The sequence below is a fragment of the Mixophyes fleayi genome, chromosome 3 (genome assembly GCF_038048845.1).
Source record: "Mixophyes fleayi isolate aMixFle1 chromosome 3, aMixFle1.hap1, whole genome shotgun sequence".
NCBI classification, from domain to species: Eukaryota; Metazoa; Chordata; class Amphibia; order Anura; family Limnodynastidae; genus Mixophyes; species Mixophyes fleayi.
This window is the reverse complement of record NC_134404.1, coordinates 215,263,951-215,288,946: the sequence shown is the minus strand read 5'-3', so window position 1 is coordinate 215,288,946 and position 24,996 is coordinate 215,263,951. Positions and strand designations below refer to the sequence as shown.

Here is a 24,996-nt window from a genome sequence, read left to right as displayed (position 1 = left end):
AATTGTTCCCAGAAAGTCGTACACTTAATTTAGTGTCATTATTTTCCCAGTATTGTAGTAAAAATTTGAGTATTTTAGAACGGCTATTTCCACAAGCACTTTGATATATTTAATAACAGAACAACATACATAGAATGTTAGATTGAAAAAGACTGATTATAATTATTTGTTGCAAATATGAAAATGAGGTACTCCAAAGAGGATATTTGGCAATAATATTCCTCAGGAAATCTAGTGTTCAGTCTAAATAATAGTTCTAAGGGCTATACCTTATTAAATGATGCTACAAGACTAATCCATTTACATAATATTAAGAAAGCCAAGAGGAACACTGGTGAAAAGTAAAATGTAACAAATTGCTAAAATATGTATCACAATGAGTATCAGGGAAATAAAAAAGAGGAGGGGGGGTGGGGTGGAGGACGAAAAAACCAAAAACTCTATATTGTGACCAACTTACCTAAAAGATATATAATAAAATAAAAAATAAAAAAAAAAAATGATGTGTGAATTAGGAAAATTAAAATTATTTCCACAAAGTAATTATGAACAACTCGGACAAAACCGATGGTATGTTATAGTGCAATTGATGTATCAAGGAACATTGCATGGTTGTTCATACAAAACATTGTTACTAACGACTTAAACAAGGTAACAACTATTTTTATGAAACTGAGAGGGGGAAAAAAAAAAAAAAAAAAAAAGAGTATTGTAACATTAGCCAAATCCCAAAATGGACTGAAGATAGAGCTTCATCAATACCTGTAATACTCCTGCAAGAGGCACCACGAGCAGACCTTGATATTTCATGTCACATGGAAGTTTTGTTTTTTCATATAAAAATGATGGGAGCAGTAGCATAGCTACATATGTGCAACTAAAATGTACAACTAAAATAAATTATGTTTCTGTCTGTTTGTACCTCTACAATGACTGCAGTTTCAAACTTTTCAGCCTTGCATGTCCTATTTTTATATATGCTCTATTTTTCTCACAGTCCTATGCTGCAGAGCACTGCAGCGCCTTAAACAACATATTTACAATGGTTGCACCATTAAGCATTTTCAGTATACAAAAGTCCTTCAAAGGGACTTTTGACACATGGTTGAAACGTTCTGCTAAAGAAAGTCATACAGAGCCAAAGTGTAGGGTGATGGCCACAGCATATAAACTTGTAATCATTTGGTGTTTAAAATATTTTCAAGACCTTTATGTACATCTCTATTAATACTCCCTTTATTATCTTTTTTGTTGTTTGCTCATAAATTGTATAAACTCTTGAAAAGCTGCATTTACTGACAAAAGCACTGCAAAGAATGTGCCCCGCATCCCTTCACATAGATGTTTCCATAGTAACAAATAGTAGTGGCTGGATATTGTCTAGGACAGAGAAGGTGCATACTTCCTGATCTCTGTGACTGTAGATTATTAGCAGTTAGTCATTCAATCAGAACACCTGAAATGTTAGTGGTTTAAATATTTATTTTCCCTTATAGCAACAGAAGTAAGATATCTTTGTTTCAAATTTGCAGATCATGTCCATCGGATAGTAGATTTAAAGCAGAAACAGAAAATGCACCTGGTAGCTGCCTGTATCAAATGTCAGCCAGGCATCACAAAAGTTTCTCCAGCTGCATATAAAATGTTTGGTATACCTACAAGCATGCAGGTATAGTTCCTATATCATGATTTGTTCCTGTTAAAAATGAAACATTCTGTACCTTTTTCTCTGGGGTTCCTGAGCACCCATGTCATTTTTTTTTATACAGGATAGTATGGTTTTCAGCAAGCATGTGTGCTGCTGAAACCTGTGCCCCTTCTGTTCATCATATTCCAAAATCAATTTATAGATGAATCTTAAGGTGATAATGTTAATTAGGCAAATAGCAGTGTTTTATGTCCTACTTGTTTTAACAATGTTTATACTCAAGATTTCAATTTCAATGGTTTGCATGTGTACAAGATGGTACGTGGTTCATATTTTAGTTAAAATGATCCTAACTTGAACCACTTGGACACCAATGCACTTGTATTCATCAGATTCTACTTGGAATACCAGGGTGCTATTCATTTTGTTTGGATACTCCTGTTTTGTACCTGGCTGTTCTGTCAGTCTACCACCTATCTCTTACCACTACTTGTCATTTAGATTCCTAACCTTTGGATTAGTATTGTTACAGTAATGCAAATCTGTCCACTGCTAACATTAGCTGTACTTGACTTGCCTCTTTTTTCACACTAGTTCAGATAGTTGTCTAGATCCTAAACATGTTTAGTAGACATCTATAACTGGTGTAAAAGCCCTGAGGGTAACCAAGTATCTGTCCATGTTCCACATTTGAGCTTTAAAAGGTAAAGACTAAAGCCAATTTCTTACTCTGTAAATACATTCAAAAGTAATATCTTGAAAAAGTAAAAGGATATAAAAAGGTCACACTTTCATAAATATAAATTGCAACTGAATGTTTTTCTTCTTAAAACCACAAATAGTTTGTACATGGGCAACAATAGAAACCATAAAACCTAAATAAATCATAACTTTTTTCAGTGATTCAGTTCCAAACCTAGGTGCTGATGCCCCATTTTAGAAACTATTGAGCTTAATAATGAAGCACCTAAGGATAATCTATAACTATCCAGGAATCAAAACATTAAAGCAAAGGAGAGCAAAACTTCAGGTAAATTCTGGATAATGATACTTCATTCGTGGGACTGCTTGCTACAAAAAAAAGGAAAGTAGTTGAGAATAAAATAATGTGTCCAATTACCAAAACAACTTTCACTGCAGGAAAGATAAGTAAAACTGCAACACCAGATACAAAACTACATTTTACATAACACCAATCACCTTCCTGGACACTACATATAACCCAGCGTCGGCCTTTGAACGATGCAACTAAAGAAATTGTCTTGGATGCGAACCTACGTTACAGCTACTAATTGGCATTGACTAGCTCTTAGAGTTTAACAGGATTGTAATTGACTTCGTCAGTTCAAAATTAAATGGTCAGACAGAATAACACACAAGTGCAACAAATGCCAACACAAACTGTTGCTCAGGCACCAGAAAATAGTCTGGACAGCTTTAAGTAGAGGTGTCTGACATGACAAGCAGGTCCTTAACAGTGTGCACACTCATGACTGTGAGCCTTTAAATGGGTGCAAGTATATTAAATCCACTTATCCAGCTACGAGTATATAAAAGGCTTGAAGAGTGAGAAGCAGAGTACCTTAGAGAGGCAAAGCGCTAGAGACAAAATCACTCAATGTTAGAGCAAAAGAACGGTAAAGTATAAGAGAAGAGACAAAGATAAAATAGGAAGTGCAAAAAGTGACAGGAGGGACCATAACCAGAACTACAACTGCTACTAACTACTACTGGACTAGAACCCAAAAAGAGGAACCAAAGTTACTTTACTATGACTCTGCAGAGATAAGCCCAACAGGACAATGAGGACAAATGCCTGCCGATTTGCCACCTTCACTCCGACTCCAAAAAGAACAGATAAATTAATAAAGTACCACTCAAAGACTTGATACATTTTCCAAATATTTTCACCTAATAATTATCAAACAAAACAATAAGACTACGAAGTATCAAATGTAGGTATAAATTGAGTGGTGACATTAACTTTTTGCTTGGACTTCCTATGTCAAGTCTAACAGACAAGTTAGGAGACCAAGGGCTAGATTTACTAAGCTGCGGGTTTGAAAAAGTGGAGATGTTGCCTACAGCAACCAATCAGATTCTAGTTGTCATTTTGTAGAATGTATTAAATAAATGAAAGCTAAAATCTGATTGGTTGCTATAGGCAACATCTCCACTTTTTCAAACCCGCAGCTTAGTAAATCTAGCCCCAAATATAGTTGATCTGTAGTAGAAACTAAAGGATAGCTTTTAATATGGTTTCTAATTCAGTTATAGTGTGGTAGGTCATGGATTGTGAAAGTGATAAAAAGTTACTGGTAAGAGTCAAGATTTTTAAAAGTAAAGCAATTTAAAGATTTTTTTTTTTTTTTTTTAACAGAGTGCTAATGATATACTCTACAGAAACAAGTAAAGAAGTCTGCCCTACCAACAGCACAGTAGAGTGATAATAGCTTAATTGACAATAGATATTGTATTTTCACAAATCCCCATGATAATCCCAACAATGATCATTCCCCACTTTTTTCCCTTACAATAAAAATGAGACAGAAAGACATATCTTTGTTTTACTTTATAGTAATGTATTCATGTTTTCAGGACTACTTGTTCATTCAGACTCAAGCTTGTGCAGAAAGACTGAAATTGTGTTTGATGTCCTTATCAAATGAACCCCCCACCCCCCCTAAATGCCATTGTGCGTCTAAATATATATATATTATATCAAAGTGGATGTATTTATATCCAAAACCTTCTAGAAGACCTAGAAAAATCTGAAATTACTCTGTCTACAGAGCATTCACTGTTTTCCCTGTAAGGAAGCATGTGAATCCTTACATTCAATGATGACATGCAGGCATCTTGGGATGTGACTATGCTGATCATGTGACATCATAAATATCCTGTGTGATGACACTTTGGTAGAAAAGTCACTGCTTTGTACATAACAGTCAGTTATCAGCTGAGTATGAGTTGTATATATCACACATACATTGTTTATTGCCATGACTGTCTGTTGATAGGACATCGAAAAGTCAAAGGTAAGCTGATTTTAATCTGTTATATGGAAATAATGTTGAAATTAACACTGGTCACAAATTTGTGTTATGTATGAAACAGTTTAACACAGTCATCCTAAATGTAAAACTCCCAAATAAATAGGCTTAGAACAGTTATTTCAAATATTTTTAAGGTTTTAAATCAGAAAATTACACTGCCACAATTACACTGCTCATACCTTATAAGCTATATCCCCGGCGAATAAAGAACAGCTCAACGAATGATGAAGACTACCTATTGGCATTCATCAACTCTCTAGGAATGCATCCTCACAAACAGATACTGATGATTGGAGCCTGATTATGTTGCTATGGTACCTTAATGCCCTACAATTCTGCAATGAAATCAGACTTGAAAACCCACAGTGCTAACAGATTGTGCTAAAGGGCACAGTTTCTTCATACCATGCATATCCCTCTCTCTCAGCAACTATCCCTTTGAGATTAAGCATCTGCAGTGATTTTTTTTTGCCATCACAATGGTCAGGGACAGTCCTTCATATTGCCCAGAATCAACCTCAGGAATTGCTGATTATCACATTCTTACCTCTACCAGAAGAACTCAATGTTGTTTACAAAAACATTAAAATCATTACATTGTAATTTAAGTAATAATTAAAAAAAAAAAAAAATGAAATTTCTTTGGAAAAACCAAGCAAAGATAAGGAGTGACCTGCTAGTAAAGAGACCATTTTGTCTCTATGCAGCACTCGTTTGATTGCTTTAGTAACGGGATGCCGGTTGCTCATTGACCATATAATTTCACTTCATTGCTCCACAGGTCTGTGCCCCACATTGACCCATGCAGGAGAGGGAGTTTTGTGCATTTATGATTGTAGAATCTACAGTCATAAATACACAAAACTCCCTCTCCCTCTACAGTGTAGATGGAAATTTCATACTGTAGCTAGAAAAATGATTAATATAAGTTCCAAAACATTGCTGTTGTATTTTGGAAAAAAATAGATCTTCAATAGACCGGTGTGTGCCTCTAATCAATATGAATTAAATTTAAAGCTTTAGTGGCCTAGCTGAGCAGCCGGGCATTGTTTGTATCGTATAGATATGCAACAAATGTATATGTATACACATTTATTATTGTACTCCATGGCATGGTCTTTAGGACCATGAACCCTAGGTCAGTGTTGGCTAACCTGTGACACTCCAGGTGTTGTGAAACTACAAGTCCCAGCATGCTTTGCCAATATATAGCAGCTTATTTCTGGGGGGTATGCTAGGATTTGTAGTATCACTCTCTCTATCGCCACTACCACAAGGGCAGACTGCACCCTCTGACACAAGAAAAGAGACACTTAAATGTAAGCAAGGGAAACACATAAGGATACAAGCAAGGAACACAGGTAAGTGACGGACACAGGCAAGGGGAGAAGAAAAACGAGGTTACATGAATGCAAGAAACACACAAAGTAAAAGATACAGGCAAGCAAGGAACGAGCAGTAAGTAGGAAGGAAGAAAGCAGTGAGGAGCACTATATTCTCTGTGTTTAAGATTTTCTATAGGGCATTTTTAGGATTGTGTAGGTTGTATTGAGAGTCATTTTCTGGAGGTGTGGAACAGTTTACCACAATAGCTGTTTTCATATTGGTGGCTGATAATGCTTCAGCCTTAAAATAGCCACAAATACTCTTTCCACCACCAGCTATAAATATAATTCTACCTTATATATTAATTGTTCCCTACACCCATACTCTGAGAATTTATGGGATGCTCCGAAAGACACTCTTCCGAATCCCGCATGGAGACAGACAATTTGCATAATTGAGCCCACCCCCTGCGCAATACCTCAAATGGCAGGAGGGGTGTGGCTAGTGACAATTACACCACCACTACCTCTCCCACACTTGTCACCCGACATACCCTCCGGTATCTCCCACAGGGAAGAAAGAAAGAGTCGGTAAGTATGTCTACACCTATAAGATTGTAAGCTCATTATGGCAGGTCCATTATTACTTTGTTTAATGTCATTGTATGCAATTTGTTTGTATCATCATCCCCTCACTGTTCAGCACTGCATGTTAGCGCTTTGCAAAGGATGATTATTAATAATAGCAATATTATTGATGCATGGGCCAAATATATGGCTATTGTCAAAAACACACAAACAGCAACCTGTAGGTTTCTTTTTGCAGTCAAGTTCTAGGTTTCTGTCTTTTCCACAGTACATCTAGAGTTGCAGCATATTATAGTTAAAAGGGGCCTGGATACCTAAATAAGCACATTAACTGAAGCCTCTGACGCTGAAAGGGTTAATCAGCTTATAATTACTCGACAGCCATTTTTGCATATGACATATATATCAATGTCCATGCAATTTTGTGTGCGGAATCCAAATAAAAACCTTATGCAAGTTCAACTTTCTGATTATGAGATCTTTTGAAAAACTGAAATTCAAAAAGTAAATAATTTAATCACAGTAAGTGCTCAGCCAGACTCTTAGCCAATGTGCATGTGTACGGTTTAATGATTGAGTTTGGTGTTCAGCACAATACTAGTGAGAGGCAACTGTTTATTGATTCCTTGAAGAGTAGTCAGAAAGCAGTGTTACTCTATAAGGGAACAAACGCCCTTCAGTACCTCTGGCTTTCGCAGTGGACATGAAAGAAACTTATGAAAGTATGGCTTTATTGTTTGAAGGAATCAAATATGAGGATCATGGATGGAATCTTTGTTGAGACAAAGGTAGTTGCAATGCTGTTCGGTTTGCAAGGTGAATTCACAAAGCAATTCTGTTTTCTGTATTTATGGGACAGCAGAGACACTAAAAATAGTCAAGTACATTCCATTGGTTGAGCCACATAAAATAATTTTACCTCCGCTTCACCTTAATTTGGGCAATATGAAGAACTTTGTGAAAGCTCTGGATATAGAAGGCCGGCTTTCCGTTATCTGAAGGAACAGTTTCCAAAATTAGGAGAAGCAAACCTAAAAGAAGGCATATTTGTAGGCCCCTAAATAAGAAAATTGATTACAGATTAAATATTTAACACTAAATTGATGGAAAGTGAGTCTGCTCCTTGGTCCTCCTTCAAGGCTGCTGTGTGTGGATCCTTAGGGAACAGAAAAGAGACAACTACGTGTTAATCGGGAATTAACTATTGGACAACTACAAAAATATGGGTTGTAAAATGTGACTTAGAATTCACGTATTCCGTTCCCATTTAGACTTTTTCCCTGACAACTGTGGTAGTGTAAGTGATGAACAGGGGAAACATTTTCGTCAGGACAGTCTGACAATGAAGCATCACTACCAAGGACGCTTGCACACTACAATGATGGGGGAACTACTGCCACTTCTTTTTAGAAAGACCAATGAGTCTCTATAAAAATGGAAAGCGTCAACATCCTACTTCCCTAAAGCAAGTGATACACTTTATCTTTAATTACATTGCAGCTAATTTGGATTGTTAGGAGTTTCTGAACTTTACTTTTTGCAGTTTTTAAACATTTCTGTATTTTTATTAGTAATTTATAAATAATTATGAGAATATTTAAAGTTTTTACTTCTTTTTCAGATATAGCTATGCCCACTTTTGTTATTTGTGTGTATCTAATAAATGTGACATTATAGAGAATCCGATTTTCCACTGAATTCAGTTCAGCATCCCTAAATTAGGCGAAAACACATTCACATGCCAGATACAGAGAATATTTTAAAATGTGTTTAGTGTAATGACAGCTACATGGGCTGAACCAGAGAATGACTCAAAATATGGCCTGTACTGCAGAGAACCAATGCATTAACTAACTTCTGGAGAAAGTCAATGTGACCATTTAAAATTTGTGCCTGAGCTGCATTTTGAAAAACTTTGAATGGACAGACTCATGCTGCTGGTTATAGTCAATGGAAACACATGTAAGTTTATGGAGCATATTTTATGAATGTGTTTTTGCTCTTTCCTATTATTCAGTTTGCTTAGTACAGTACAATTATTTTTTCCCAGAAAAATAATTCTGGTACTGGCCTCCAGAACACATTATACATATATACACATTATACACACACAAGACAGGGATACTCTGCATTCTCCAAACACAAAATTAATACTGTACCAACTACTTTTCTATATTAAGAACAGGGAATTTTAGTTCCACATATTGTAATATATGTTAAGCTGACCAACTTACGCCAAAGTCTTCCCATTCTGGTCAGTCCTAACATGATCAAATGCTACGTTATTTTATCTGGGCTTAAGGCTTACCTGCACACAGCTTTTAAAGGCAAGGCTTTCCCAAATACAAGCAGCCAAAGGAGACCTGGGACTCACCTGACACAAGGAATTAATTAATGTAAAGAAAGGGGTGCAAGAGAGATGGGACTTACATTATACAAACAATATATATATATAAATTTTAATTAATAAAAAAATGCAGCAGAACAAGGACACATCTTGGAAGAATTGAATAATGTATTTCCAACGTATGTACCAATAACAAATTTATGTCATCTCTTTTTCTTTGCCTCTAACTGCACCAGTCACTTCCATCTTGGATCTCATCAGTGTTCACATTACTCATGGATATGCCTAATTAAATTGAAAGCAGGTTTTGCATAGAATATAAATTTATATTATACTAACCAGACTGTTTTTTGTTTGTTTTTTGACATATCAGCCTGTGTGAATTGTTGCAATAAATTGAGAAGGTAAGTCTAAACATGGCTGGAAGGGTGTATAAATCGTTCTAGGCCCTCCATGAGGATGCATGTAAAGCACATTTCAATAGTACACATACCCTACCTGACCAATTAATTAAAGGTTGTGTATACATGCACTTAAGTGGGTGGTATATCAGTATATTATTGAGACTACTCCACACGCTTTCACCATGGATGACTTTTGAGTAATTTGAGCACTGTGCAGCAATGTGCTTTAATTTCATTATTAAGTATCTGTATTTTGCATTTCTAATTATACATTTGTGTTGTTGAAATAATCAAGGACTAGAGGCTTCCATAAAGTGAGAGACCAGAGTCACATTTATTTAGAAATTAAGTTTGCACTTAGAGAGTATTCAAACCAATCTAGATTCAAATTATAGGGTAGTCCCCTTATCTGGGGTATTACATTGGTATTTATAACTTGACTGAATGAAGAGAGAAGAAAAAAAAAAGGGTCAGCACAGCACATGTTCAGCACACAACAGGAAATAGTTTCATGTTATAAGAAAGTTAACCATCTTGAATATCGAGGTCTATGCTCTGTTTTCTACACATAAGATCACTTATTAAATTAAGCACAATCCCCAATTCAACTATATAATTTCTTACAGAAACAAGTAATTATGCTGTTACTCTCTCTCACACACACACTTTAACTAATGAAGGACTTGCTATAAAGGCCTACTTTCACATTCACATCTTTGGTGTCTTTTTCAGCTCAACGTCATCATTCATGTTAACACTGAAGAGGCCACAAATATATCACTTTCTTTTTCAGCTACGGTATTCTTTGCTTCCTTCGCATAAAATGATATGCTCTGATGCATAGTAAGTGATAAAGAACCTTTAATATAAAATGTTGTTCCATAGAGTTCCTAATCCACCAAACGCTAAGATTCATCATTAAACAGATTTTTTTTTCTAATGTGTTCAAAATGATCAGATACCTCTTATAAGTTAACAAGAATGTAGGTACAATATTAATTTCAAATTAGGGAACCCTTTACCAGCGTTCAGTCTAATTCCCTTCTGTTCTTCAAGGTTGCAGTTCTACTAGCAGACATTTCCACAGTCTTTAAGAATGTCCTTGCCATTTCATTGCCAATCCTTTTAAACCCTCTGAATAACCTAATTCAACTTCCTTGAGAGATGTACCAACTCCACACATGGGTGATAAGATATCTATCGGTTTCAGAAATTTCTCTTATAGCCTTAATCCTACCTTTATGAAGAGAATTAAGGTAAACTTTTGCGCCACACAGGAAAGTGTCCGTTTATTCCCAATTATAAAATAAGCATTTAGATTGGTCCCTATTGAGACATTACATTGCCTAGTTCACAATTGGTGCGATTCAATGCTTACAAAGCAAATAAAGCCAGAAGTGACTAATTGCAGATACAGTTCTATTAAGATCTAGTCCATGGCTGCATTTTAAAGCCCACCTGCTGTTTCTCCCATGACATTGCTAACCGTCAGGTTGCTTCTCCTGGGAGAGTATTGATAAATATCTGGCCAAGTGAACAGTACAGGAATCATTGGTATTCTTGCTTTAGAACAGTAGGGGAAAAGAGCACAAATTTAGTTATGTTAAAGGTTTTTGACATATTGAGAGTAGCTTAATCAGAATAGATAGAAGACAATAGTACTACATTGGCCACAAAGCCCCCAGATGGCAAACAATGGGCAGGAATTTCATTGCAGTAACAAATTCTCTTGGCACACTGTTGAAAATCCTCTTCATGCTTCTAGACATCAGAAACCACAGTGACTTAAGTGGAGGAAGGATAGGGGGATTAGCTCTGTTCCCTGTCAAATGTGCATCCTACTGCAAAACACACTTTACTTTGTTAACAGCGTGTCTTAGGATTCCAGGCATTAGGGGGGGACTTTAGCTTAACGTCAGCTATGCCCAGGTCCCAATGTTTTTGTCTGTATGAAAAGGAGTTGTTTCCTTGTACAGTGATGCATGGATCCAAATATTCAACCCCTGGAACTGTACAGTTGTAGGAGTGGTCAGCAGTACCTGATATGGGCCTTCCACTTCCAAGGAGGACTTTCTCTGGTGCGCCTTCAAATATACGAAATCATCTGGCTGTATCGAATTACACTGTTGATCTTTAGGCAAAGCAGCTTGGACCTGTGAATGGAAAACCTTAATACATTTGATTAGGGCCTTGCAAAAGTTCAGCATCAGTTCATCGATCAGCTGAAGGTCAAGGATGCATTGGGGTACAGAGTGAGATGATAGCAATTTCATTGGTTTTCCAACTAATATTTCATGTAGGCCAAGTCCAGTATTTCTATTGGTAGCATATATCATGCTCACTGGCATCCAAGTTGCGACACAAATTTTAGAAAAAACATCATGTCTGCTTTAACCCCAACACCTTACAAATTTATTTTGTTACCTGGACAGTAGAATGTATGCCTTGGTCCAAATTGATGATGTAAGATATAGCCAAACATTAAAATAAAACTTTATGCTGATAGTGACCGTCTGCTTTGTACATGGGTAAGCTCCAACCCAAACAAAGCACATGTAAACAATTACAAGTATGTATGCAAAACTTTTTCATTCAAATAAAGTAAATTTATTTACAAAATGTCACCAAGGTGAGGGTTGTGCTGCTTTCTGTGTCCGCTTAACCGTGTCCATGTGATATTCCTGATGAATTGAGCATGAACAGCAATTCTGTTACGCAACAGATGTCAAGTTTGGGGCAAACCAACCCTGGTTCACTGATGAAATCATCCATCCTTTGTTCAGGTGTCACCACATGGTACAAGAAAAATATGTCAGTAGCACTAAAAGCCCATCGGGACAGTGCCACAAATGCTCACACTGTGATACACAACCATAACAGGTCTATTTAGCCTTTTCAGACTCCGGGACTACATCTTGTGGCAAGAATAGAGAATGGTTGTTGCAGTAAAATCATATGTGGCTTATCTGGTATGGTAAGAGATAAAGCTGCAGGTTTAACTTTGGAGTCAACCATGGTATTTGCTTTTCAGACATTATTGTATGTTTTGATTACAGTAGAAAGATTGGTCATGCTATTTTGCTCCCTGGAATTTATTGAAGTGCATGCAGATCCTCAGGCAAATCAAAGTGTCTTCATAAGGTTGTTTACATGAAATTTCTTTGGTACACTATTTAGTACTTAATATAGGTCTAGTTTTTCAGCCACTTAGAAGCAAATTCTTTACATTTATTCTACCATATCATTATCTTTTTAGCATATTAATGCTGTTCCATTTGGGTTCTTTTGTGGTTTGTTAGAATAGAAAATGGGTTGCCAACCCCTTAGGTGAAAAGCTGCTGCGCTAAATACTTATATTTTCCCTTTTTGTCTATCGAGTATATTTTGAGGTCAGACTACAGGATATATTACAATTTGACATCTTTATTACTTACAAGATTAATGAATCTTGCCTCTAATGTTTTGAGGTGTGCACTGCATTTAATAATAGCAACAGTATAAGATAAAAGTAATGAATCTAGAAGTTGACCAACAAAATGGACATTTTAGAGCTCACCTCATAGTTGCCAATAATCATGTACTATATCAAATGCATGCAGAGAATCAGTGTTTAGATTTTTCCTTAGAAAACGTACATGCTCTTGTTAAGACAATTAACTCAGCAACTTAAACTAAACAGACAGATGACCACTTTCAGTTACTTCATATTGGGAAGTAAACTATTTACATAGAAAATGAGATTAGGATTGTAAAATGCTGTGTCTTGCAAATTCGTGTGTGGTATGGAAAGTAGATTTGCAAGCTATGTTATGACTCTCCCTCAGTAACACGAAAGCATGGTATAACACCTGGTGATGTTTTCAGAAGGCATTAAGTTTTATATTATGTCAGTCTGGCATGGACATGTACAGTGTGTTTGTTTTTAACTATGAGTTGAATAACTAAAGTGAGTGGTGAACCCAGAACAAGAAGTGCTGAGGATTCCTAAATTATAGACAGGAAACCACAGGTTATGCATAACTGCAATACGGCAGTGTTTGCTTCCAAGCATCTGTATGTGTGCACCCCTAATGGAACAACCTCCTTCTCATGACCATAAAGAGTGAAAGATTTAGAGTAGTCTGGAAGTCTATGTGCAGAACAAAAGGTCTGTCTGATGGATTTGTAAGCTTCTCCTGCTATTGTCCCATGGGAGAAGGTCCATGGTGTTTACATGAATTAAAGCCTGAAGGGATTTGATAACCCAGAAACGACTGGCAATAGCCAGCCAAACACAAAAACTATTAATCTGGGAAACCTAAGAATCTTGAGAATGTTAAACAATGGAAGCCAACAATGGAGGGTTACCCTACTGAAATGTCATGTCCTAAATAAAGTGCTTTAGGTAAACCCCCCTTTGAATATTTTCCTCTCAAGGCACCATGGCGCTTCTGAGCAGCACAGGAAAAGATGCAAAAAAATCAGTTCTGCACGATTCCAAAGATGGACAAGCTAGTAATAAAGCTACAAGGACGGAACCCGCAGGAGAGACAATTTCATCTAGGTCTTTAAGATTTGAGATAAGAGGGAGGGACTTTCAGTGTATCATAGTAGCAGTCTGGTGCTCCTGATAGGTGAATGCAAACAGGAATAGGCTATCATGATGAATAGGTATGAATAAAGAAACGTGACCATTGGTCAAATCCATTAAAGCAGTAGAGCAAAAAGAAAAGTAAACACGGATATGCTACCATCTCTAAGGTCTTACACAAGTTTGTTTTTCTTAAAAGGTACTATAGGGGTGTTACCAGGTGATTTTGTAGAAATAAAGATACTTTGTCTCAAAAGGTCTTGAATTACTGGCCTTACACTTTCCTCAGTTTTGAAAAAACAAAGGATACTGAAAGAACATTGGTACATCTAAATATATTTCATCAATGGAACAGAAAATAGTACAACCTAGTTTGCAAAGTAGATCTCTCCAAGGAGTTTAACAGAAGTAAAACTTATTAACCAGGGATGGATTCCCTGAAACTACTGTTGGATTACAGTTATAAAAAGAAGATATTATTAATTAGTAGACAAGTAGTTGGAGGGTCTGTGTAATGGTTTAGTTGAAAAATATCAAGGATAGGATATAAACTGGCACTTCTTTCATTTCTATAAGTTCTTCTAATATTGGTCTCTTACTTGGTGACACTATTTAGTTTTAACTGTCCATGTCCCCATACTATGCATACAAGTGGAAGGCTGGTGTGCCTGGTGATGATATTTATTATTACTTGGGTCCATTTTAGAAAATTCGCAATTTACACTGCTGTTATTATCAAGGGAACAAACAGGATGAATCCATATATCTCCAATACAGGATACACTACAAAAAAGAGGAAGTCAGAAAGAAGGGGAAAAAAAAGTGAGACCTTAGACGCTTACTCTGTGCATGCCAATATGCACAATCTGATCACAGTAATTATTAAGAGTAAGCACTTGCAATCAGTTTGTTCCAAGAGTTAGGACACAGGGGTCCCTCTACTCAATGCAAACAGGCTCCCAAATATAGGAACAGCAGCCCTCACTGCACTTTTAAAAGGAGAGGGGGGGGGGGGATATATTTTAAGAAGATTAGAGACACTTCTCACCAAGTAACTGGGTTCCACTGAGTTTCCTCAGTTTAAGTCCCAGAGCTTGTCAATGAGGACAGTTCCTTAACTTACAACATTCAAGGTTTTTCGCAACCTTTAATTTGGCACCAACTCCTATTTTTCTGTAGTACTACACAAGAGGAAAAAAAAAAAAAAAAAAAGTTAACATCTGGTACACGGGCAGTACACAAGAAAGATTTGCTGAGGGAACAATTCACTTCTCTCACATAACAAGTGAAACTTAACCATCTTGAATATAGAGCGATATTCTTCCTTTTAGACAAATTAAATCACTTATCTAATTAAACCACAATCCCTCAGGAAACTCCATAATTCAGAAATAAGTACCAATGTTATTATCACTTTAACTTCTTCAATTCAATAAGGTCTGGTTATTAAAGCTTACACCCAAGTGTGATATTTACAATTATTTTACTATGAATGTATTTAATATTTATCAACCAGTCATATTTCTACATGATCTCATCTGGATTGGCAACACACATATTTGTGGTTAAGTCCCCCAAAAATAGTGTATATTTTTTTTGTTTGAGCATCGTTCATTCACAATTTTTGTAATTAAAAAATGTATTAAGACACTACTTCTAAGCCATACCCACCGTTTGTCCTGATCATCAGGGGTGTGATCCAGGTCATAATTGAAACAAACATTTACTTATACACTGTAAATATAATGATGTAAGTTGCAATGCCCTTTCTGCCTGTAATAGAGAAGCCACAAATTAATTTTGCTAACAATCTTTAAATGGCTGTAGATGAGGAGTGTGCGCAGGCGAATCAATCACAAGCTACAAACTTTTTATTGCAGTTTGTGATTGGTCTATCCACTAACAAACCCCCAACCCTTTTCAGCCTGGGCTATGAGAAACAGGGGTCACCTTAAAAATGTTTCTTAGGTGGTACTGCAGATTTAATGATATTAAGCATACCAGTAAACACAAGCATTTAAAGGGCAAGTCCAAATATGGACAACCATCCCCTCTGTCTCTTGTACAATCCCTTCATGTAGCAAATTAAGCACAGTTTATTGTTCGCAAAACCCAGTTACTACATGTCACATCAAGTTACATTGAAACACACAGTAAAACAGATCCAACTTTTTCAACCTGTTTATCCCAGGATGAACCCCCACCACTACTTCATCATGCATTTCAATTTTCCATTAAAGTTAGGAGAGAAGACTTGCAGAAATAAACCACGTTCTGACCAGACTTTTGGACCAGTACTCTAAGAAACCATTCTGCATTTGGCTCTACACGATACAATGACAAAACATGTATAGATGAGGATGACTGAAGCATAAATATCAGCAAACTCAACAAGGGTTCACAAAAACCACAAAATTAGAGTTCAGGAACCAGTCAAATATAGGAGCCATTTGGACCATTTAAGGAGTCAGTGAAACCATGCATTCACAGGCTTCAACAGAAATGGAATACCAAACACCAGCAGCAATTTCATGGGTGCGTTGGCTACTTGTCTCCTATAATTTCTGCACAATAAACTAATTGCATATTCAAATGTGTGATTATGCACTTATTGACTGTCCATATTAGTTTGTGTAAATAGCATAAGAGGGGTGCCATTTAAAATACCACCTCAGTCAGCTGAATAGGTAGGTCCACTCATGCTGAAAGTGGTACTATATCTTCTGAGTCTGCTCTCAATATTCCATATAGGTACTGAAGAAGGCAACGGATCATGTGGCTGAAAGATTTGACTGGCAATTGTTCTCCACACATGGATAGCCCAACTAAACAGAAGTAGTCATTCTGGAGTTGATCTGAACCATCATTATCACAAGTGGCACCTTGCAGTTTTTGTCAAGACATAACTGCAAAATCTATCTATCAGTAATACATGTATATATAATCATCATTTATATAGCACTATACAGAGAACTCACATCAATCCCTGCTCCATTGGTGCTTACAGTCTAAATTCACACACACACACACACACACTAGGGTCAATTTGTTATCAGCCAACTAACCTACCAGTATGTTTTTGGAGCGTGTGAGGAAACCGGAGCACCCTGAGGAAACCCAGGGAGAACATACAAACTCCTTATAGATAAGGCCAGGGTCAGGAATTGAACTCATGACCCCAGTGCTGTAAGGCAGAAGTGCTAACCACTTAGCCACCGTGCATAATGCACTTTTACACCTGGAAAATACATGGTGGTAAATAGAGATGCAGAGGCTCGGTTTTCCGAAAACCGAGCCCACCAGAACATCGCAGATAGGAAAACCGAACTGGCTCGGTACTTTCGCCCACCCTCAAAACTAAAAACGAGACTAAAACATCATGTTTGCGACGTCTGATCTCGCGAGTTTTGGATTCTAAAAGTACCACCCTCCACAGAGATCCGGCGCCATTTCACAGACACAGAAGGGGTGGCAGTGTTCTTGGCAGTCTCCAGTGACATTGTACGTTGCCATAGCTAACACTGAAACAGGAGGCGTGTCAGTGTTCTTGTCACTCTCCAGTCTCCATTATTTTCTGGCAAAGGCCTTCCTCGTGGAATTAGCTCATTTTACGGCAGAGCTCTCATGATTTTTGGGCAATTCTTTTACACCAGGCCAGTGATCAAAATGTTGTGCTGACTCATCTGCATCACCACTGGGTCTCTTGGGAAAACCAATTTTTTCCCTAGCAGCAGTTGCCTGAGAAACTGAAGGAGACGTCGTCATGTCATGTACCCCTTGTTACAACTTTTCCTGTGTTTTGTATCTAGCAGCAGTACCTTATACCACCAGAGGTGCTGCTGTTCTGTTCCTAAACTCTTCAGCATGCCTGAAGGAGTTAATATTCTTGCCCGAGGCCTAATTAGAACTGCACCTGTCACACTGCTTTAAATACCTGCCTCAAGCTGTGCTCTGTGCAGTTCATCGTTTGTTCTTGGCTGCTGCTAACCTGCTCCTGTGTTATTTGATATATACCTGCTGGACTGAACTTCTGTGTATGACCCCTGCCTGTACCTTGGACCTTGCCTGCTTGCCTGAGACCCCGAATCATTTGCCTGTACCTTGGACCTTGCCTGCTTGCCTGAGACCCCGAATCATTTGCCTGTACCTTGGACCACGCTGTTTTGCCTGTTGCCCTGACCTTTTGGACTGACTTCTGGACCTTGATTATTTGCTTGTGTCAGTTACTTTGCCTGGACTCTGTTTGCTTCCTGGACAGACTTTTGCATCCTGGAACTGGGTAACTCACCATTCTTATCCCTGCATTCAAACTACATTAGCATTCTGTGGAACCTGTTATTTCTGTGTACCTTCCTGCCACACATGTTTGTGTTGGGAGTTATACCGGTTTATGAAAACCTGCATGTTCATTGAACTGAACCCTTGCTTATATATTTTGCTGGAATAAAGACATTTGTATTATACTTCCGTGGCTGCTTGCTGAGTTTACTAGGAATCGTAACACCCCTTGGTCTTGCTGACCAGGAGCTTATTGCATCTCTTGAGATCTGGGTCAGTTGGAAAGAGAGAAGACATAGCTCTTAAAACTAGGATCAAGCACAGTGATCAAAATGTAGTGATCCGATTTAAAGATGTTGATAACTGATGGATCCTGGCAAAGCAAATAAAGTACTTGATCTACAAGTCCGTCACACTTAGCGTAATTTCTTTGTTTCATCTCCTAATTTCTCAAGGTGCTTTTCTAGAAGTTTTATTAGGGGAATCACTTGATTCAAACTAGCCGTGTCTGAACTCGCTTCACAGGTGATGAATGGTTTCAGGACCTTGCACCACTTTTTTTTTCTGTCACTGCTGCGTGGCAATGTTTCCTAGATGTGACATAAATTGCCGTGTGTTTGTGTCGTGTTCTGTCACTTGGCATGCAGCCACCTCGCTGCAGTCTTTGGCCAAAACTGTATGAAAATCATATTGTGACCTCTGAGGTGGTCAAATTGACTGTAAATTACTGAAAATTAGTGTTAGAGGTTAATAATAATGTAGGGAGAAGAAAAGGTCAAAACTTTGATTTTAGCATATTTTAGCAATTTGTAAGAAACCTACAGATCCAAAACACAGAGGGTCAGTGAACATCTCTAGTGGCGATGGAAGGTGACCCTATAAAGAGGGAGCACTGTGTTTACACGCACTCGAACAAAGAATATGACAGAACACCAAACCCCAAGTACACACAATTTAGGCCCTCTCCCACTTCTTTAGAAGTAAAAGTGTTTTCTGAAGGGAGACATTAGGCAAACTGATATGCAATTTAAACACTATTTAATAATTGCATTTTATGGATTACAAAAGACAGTCTTGCCCTCACCTTATTACTGTAGCCACTGCCCTTCAACAGGTTGAAGAAGCACCAGTCAGTACATAAGAACAAGTACAAACCCACATTTAATAGAAACCTGGTTTTGCCCATTCACATCTGTACACTCTGGACATGTGAAGACCACAAAAAAATCAAAACATATTTATATGGTAGCATTCACAGATAGTATTTAATGGAATGGTGTGTTGGGCTGGCCTTTTCCCAAGATCGAATGTAGCATTTATTTTAATTTTTTTTTATCTGATAATACGAATTTATTTGTTCAATTAAAGTCGGCTGGACACATGAAAATACATACAAATTTAAATAAAAATACATGTGCTCATCTAAAAACCACAAAGACTTGAACATGGCCTGAAGATATCCACAAGCATGTATAATTGTAACTGTGTCCAGCCAAACTAGTGGGCCTATCTCTGTCTACTAGGGGGGGGTCAGGAACAGTCAGGATACCTGGGATGTAACTATTATCATACTACCCGAGTAGGGCTAGCCATTTAAAATAGGTTTTCTCATCTTACCTGAATGCAGCATGATAGAATCAGACAAACTGCATTCCACCACAGTGAAGAACCATGATATCGACATATCTGATTAAATTACCAATTTGTTTGCAGTACTTTTGGATACAAAGGCGTATACATTAGTCAGGCTATCATATTACAGTGGCAGACAGTCATAAAAAAAACCATTATATTAGATCAAGTAAAAATATATCTGAACAAATTTGTGTAATAGGAAGTTATATCAGCAAAATGGTTAGCAGTTTTTATTAATTCAGCCTATGAATACCCATACCTATAGTTTCACATCTAATTTACCCATAATAAATACTAAAAATGAAAGTGGAACTAAAACACTTGGTTTGTTTACTATGGTGCACAGAGTAACCAGTGTTCAAAATACATGCACGTTGGTGAATAGAGTCCGATGTACTATGGAGCTAAAGGAGAATAATGTTACTGATTGGGCAACAGTACTCCAATGTACTTTGTCGGCAAACTGTGCAGAGCAAAAAACAGAGCTGACTAACGTGCTTAATGAAAAAAACAACGTAAATGCTGTGACTAGTTATGAGAAGCAGTGGGGAGGAGAAAACAAACCTATATTTTAGGCTTACAAGGTAAAATAATTTTCATAAAATTGAGTTTAGCACAGGTTATTTATTGTACTTGTTACGAGCCGCGACAGTGTCTCAAGCCGTGGCAACTTGTTTACCAACCTGTCCATTCTGGTATTTAAGGTATTGAGGGCTTAGCCTCCCTGCCAGTTATAGCGTTGAGACACTCAGCTGCTGACCTGTTCTTTATCCTGTGGATATGCTGTCCATTTGCTCATTGATTTCAGTTGTGACCCCTGGCTTGTTTCTGGACCCTGCTTGTAATCGGACTGCCCTGACCTTTGGTTTTCTTATTTGGATATCCCTGCTCGGCTGCCAGCCCTGACCCTTTGGCCTGTACCTGATTATTCTGCTTGCTACGGACCCTGGACAGCTCCTGAAAATCGGCTCCTGTTTTGGCTACCGCCTCCCATTTACCTGCTGTGGTCTTGTATATAAGCTTCCACTACGCTAAGAGTTAAGACTTGTGGGCATCAGAGTACCTGTGAGCACAACAAGCTCTATGGGAAAGCCGGCTACTATAGGTGAAGACCTCTGTCACCTGTTCTGGAAGCTTATGTCAATAGCAGTTAGCCGTAACAGTAGCTGCAACAAATGGGATGCCGTTTCTCAATCAAGCATTTTGCCCAAGTAAATAATAAACCTGCATGTAATTGCCCTGTTCTTCTACACAAAATTTTATTCATATGCACAAAATGGATTGTTTAATGGTTTAAAAATATATATTTGTGCAACAAAATAGATTTTTGGGATGCTACAAAATAGATTTTTTGCTAAAAGTTAGCTGCATGCCAACCATATAACCATGTGAATCTTGGCATAATATAGAGGCAGCAGGGTTATACGGCAATAAGTTTACACTGCACAATAAAACTGCAGTTATGCAGCATGCATGTGATCTACAGGTAGCAGATAACACTGATACAAAGTCATTTAATAGGGAATTGGGTCACCACATCTGACCAGTACAATCTGCATGCACTGCGACATTGAATTTCACTAATGTCTGGAATTGTACAGTAGGAAGCAGCACATTCTTCCACAAGAAGAATGAAAAACGATGCGTCAGGTATTGTTCCAGTATGTAATAAATACATGATTGCGTCCACTTGTGGCTAAAAAGTCATGTGGATAACATCAATGTCATTTTCATCAAACTATTGAGATACGACATGTTTCTCCCATGAAGAAAGAAATGCTACAGCATGGGGTGAAGATGATCACTCAGTACCATTAATTAGTGATTTCCATTGACCTTACTTTCCAAAGAAAAAAAAAACACTGCACCAAAAATGTGCTCATCAACAACATTACCGAACCACCAGAACAATACACTGTAGGGTTGGCTCCATATATGCACTTGTCCATTTTTTGAGAACATGGTTAAGGATGATTCATCTGACCAAATCATCTTCAACTGCTGAACTCACAATCATGCATGCCACGTGCAATTAGCAGTTTATGCACTGCAAACCGACTGATAGCCTGCTCTATGGGGTTCTCAACCATATTTGATTTAACGGGCTAATCATGCCATGGTTTGACATTTGCAGTCAACGTATCTATTTGCTCTGCTATTATAACTTTCACTTTGAATTAATGCAGAAATATCACAATACTGGAATATGCACCTCCTCACTCTTGCACTTTGCTCATGATGTATTTCCTTCAGAACTCTTTGCTGGCATCACACAATCACTCATGAAACATTAGTTGAGTAGTCTTGTTCACTGAAACTCCAGCCAAACACCCCTTTTTCAAATTCTCTAACATCTCCTCTTGCAGCAACAACCATAACGCTGAACAAACAGACCAAGACCAGCACTTCTATGACCCTGATCAAGCTGGGATGTTATTTGCTTAATTCATTAACGAGTCATACTCGTGTAAGCCCTTGCTTTCAATATGCTTGGTGTCCCTCTTTAGCCAAGTGTTTCCATTTTGTGTCAAACTACATGGCGTTGCAGGGCAGCCATGTAGCAAGTGCATATCATGTGTTTTATGTAACAGGCCAAGCCAATTCTGCTGTAGGTAAAGAACACAACCTGTTCACTGGTGTTTATCGCCAATATGTCAAGGTTTAGGTGGCTGGCTTTGGAATCCCAATTGTAATCAGAGTCCGCAGCTACCATTTATAACCTAAAATAAGGAATAACTGAGTATAAGGTGGAGTTATAGGAGAATTATATAATTTTGATTATGAAAAGTCACAAATATTACCACTCTGCACCTTTATATATATTCCTTCTAATAGATACAGGAAGGAAACAATGCAACAGGTAGCTGTATTATTGATGTCATTTCACATAGACTGGAGTATTTCAGTGGCAGATTTCAAGAACCAATCGAAAAATAAGAGGGCCAGAAGGTTTTATGCTTTCTAAATTACAACCAATTAATCTTTGCTTTCAATTGACCTTGAATTGATGGGTCTAACCTTTGCACAAAGTCTCTTTTGCAGACTATACTATAAACTGAAATCAATTACCTAGAATTTAATGAACAAAAGTGATTATGTATGGCAAAAACGAGTAACTTTGTATGACACTGTTCTGCATCTGGCAAACGTTTTTGTTTGTCAGTTGAAACTGGTAAATACACTTTTATATAAAGAGGTTATTTTAAGTTACACAATGTATTTTTAGTCCAAAATATTTTATTTTTGTACCACATTTGCTTTACAAAAAAAAAAACCTATGCTACAAGATGGAGTTTGTGGATCAACTACAATGAACTATATTAAAGAATGTGCAATATAAATTCTGTTCCCTACCAAAACATGTATTGACAAACAGCTTTACTGTGGACAGCATGTTCAAACCATATAAGAGAGGCTTATTGGTGTATATATTTTAAAACATGCAATTAGAAGGACATGTGCAATACCACCAGAAGCTGACGAACCTCTTGGCAAGCATTCATGTCAATGTTAAGGATGAAGTCCAGCAGAACTTCGATAAGTCTAATTTAAATGAACTGCTCTGCTTTCCAAAAGGGTCATCAGCTGCTGACGTTTCTCAGTTGTTCCGTATCAGCTTTCATGGTGGAGTGGAGCATGTTCTTCCTGTCTATAGTGTGCCCACTGTCAGTGGACCTGTCAGAGTTCATCCTCTGAGCACTTCTATATAAAGCTGCCACTCGCCTCCCCCTAAGTTAAAGCTGGTCTATTCGCAGTGACAGGCGAGCTGAGCAGACTGTGCAGAGGTCACTCACGTTTCTGCCTTGCTCTTACCATTCCTGCTGTCAGTGGAAGGTGCGGCCGATGCCACCGGCGTTACAGCCGAAGCTGCAACGAGTACGACAGAGGTTGCTGCAGCTGCGGCTCCCGCTGTGGCTACTGCCATGCCTCCTGCTGCTGCTGCAGCTGCTGCCATTGCTCCATTATCCTGCTCATCCCCGCTGCTGTTGGCGCGCTTATTCTTCTTGCCCTTGCTATTTTTCACGTTAGGCATTGCGCATCCAGCGGTAAGCTTAGTCCTGGGTGCCTTCAACTGCTTACCCCGCTGGCCTCCATGGTGCCTTGATTGCAAGAATACAAGAAGAAGCGCAGCAGCCTCTAACTCCTGTCCTGCGCTGCGGGCTGCATCACGGAGCCTTACGGGTTAGGAGTGCAGCTCGCAGGCTGTGTTTGCAGCCAGGATTTGAAGGCGTGTCTCGTTGTTTTGATTCTGCTTTCCGTGGACTCGGTTCCTCCCCCTCTGTCAATTTTTCCCCCCTGTCCCTTGTGACGTCACAAGCTTGCAGCCCATCCCTTTGTAACGTCTGCACGCTCCCTCCGGGCCGCCCCCATCCTGTCTCTGCTATGAATGCGTCCGTTTCCGCGCCCTCTCCGCCTTCCAATCCGTGGTGTAGAGCGCTGGTGAGGGGGCGCGGCTGCCTCTGCAGCATTTCTGTCACAGCACAATAGACGGGAGGGGAACTTTGTATTGTGTGCGTTGAAGCTGGGCAGCAACACAACTACATTGGTGGGAATGTAGCTCCTATACATACCTTGGTAATACTGCTTGTTGTTTCTCTCCCCTCCAAATAGGGCTCACCCTATAAGCTTATCTTAATATTAAGTAGAATTCATCCTTACAGTAATTATCTGTTTTACAGAACACTTTTATATTAATTCACAATAGATACGAATCTTAATAACCCTTTCCAATAATTGAAGTTTGGGTGCCATTCTCTGCAGCCCATTACACAGGGTTGGTGCAAGGACTCTAGGTGCCTAAGGCAAACAACCTACCAATGACCCCCACCCCCCAATACCCACACCCTCAGACACTCGACTTTTGTAAAATAAAAACACCTGCTCCTGGCTGGCAGGTAAAGCTTGCAGTCCAGATGCACTGATGTCTGATACAGAACGTTGTCCCAGGGGTAAAGGCAGGATTTCTAGTGTGGGAGGGGATGGGGGCCATAAATGTTAGATTTTGAAATAAGGCAAAATAAACAAAACTTGTGATAAGCTGGCAACAACTCCACCCCTCTCCCCACATATTAAACCAATACCACCAGGAGCAAACACAGGAATTGAAGAAGGGGGTTTCCACACCACGCCACCAGTGGGCGTGAC

At 38.3% G+C, this 24,996-nt stretch overlaps 1 protein-coding gene across 4 annotated transcripts in view; it reads right to left on the bottom strand.

Moving 5' to 3' along the window:
* HECA (hdc homolog, cell cycle regulator) overlaps positions 1 to 24,208 on the bottom strand; it is a 35,190-nt gene extending 10,982 nt beyond the window's left edge. Inside the window, exon 1 of one of the 4 annotated variants that reach the window (XR_012689691.1) lies at positions 23,665 to 24,205. Coding sequence is in view for 3 of the 4 variants with exons in the window: in XM_075203114.1 (XP_075059215.1) it covers positions 23,665 to 23,884 (220 nt within the window). In the remaining variant the exon portion in view is untranslated. Of the gene's footprint in view, positions 1 to 23,645 lie in introns of all 4 variants that reach the window. The other 3 variants (XM_075203114.1, XM_075203113.1, XM_075203115.1) reach the window with 3 other exon arrangements.
* Positions 24,209 to 24,996: the final 788 nt, after the last annotated feature.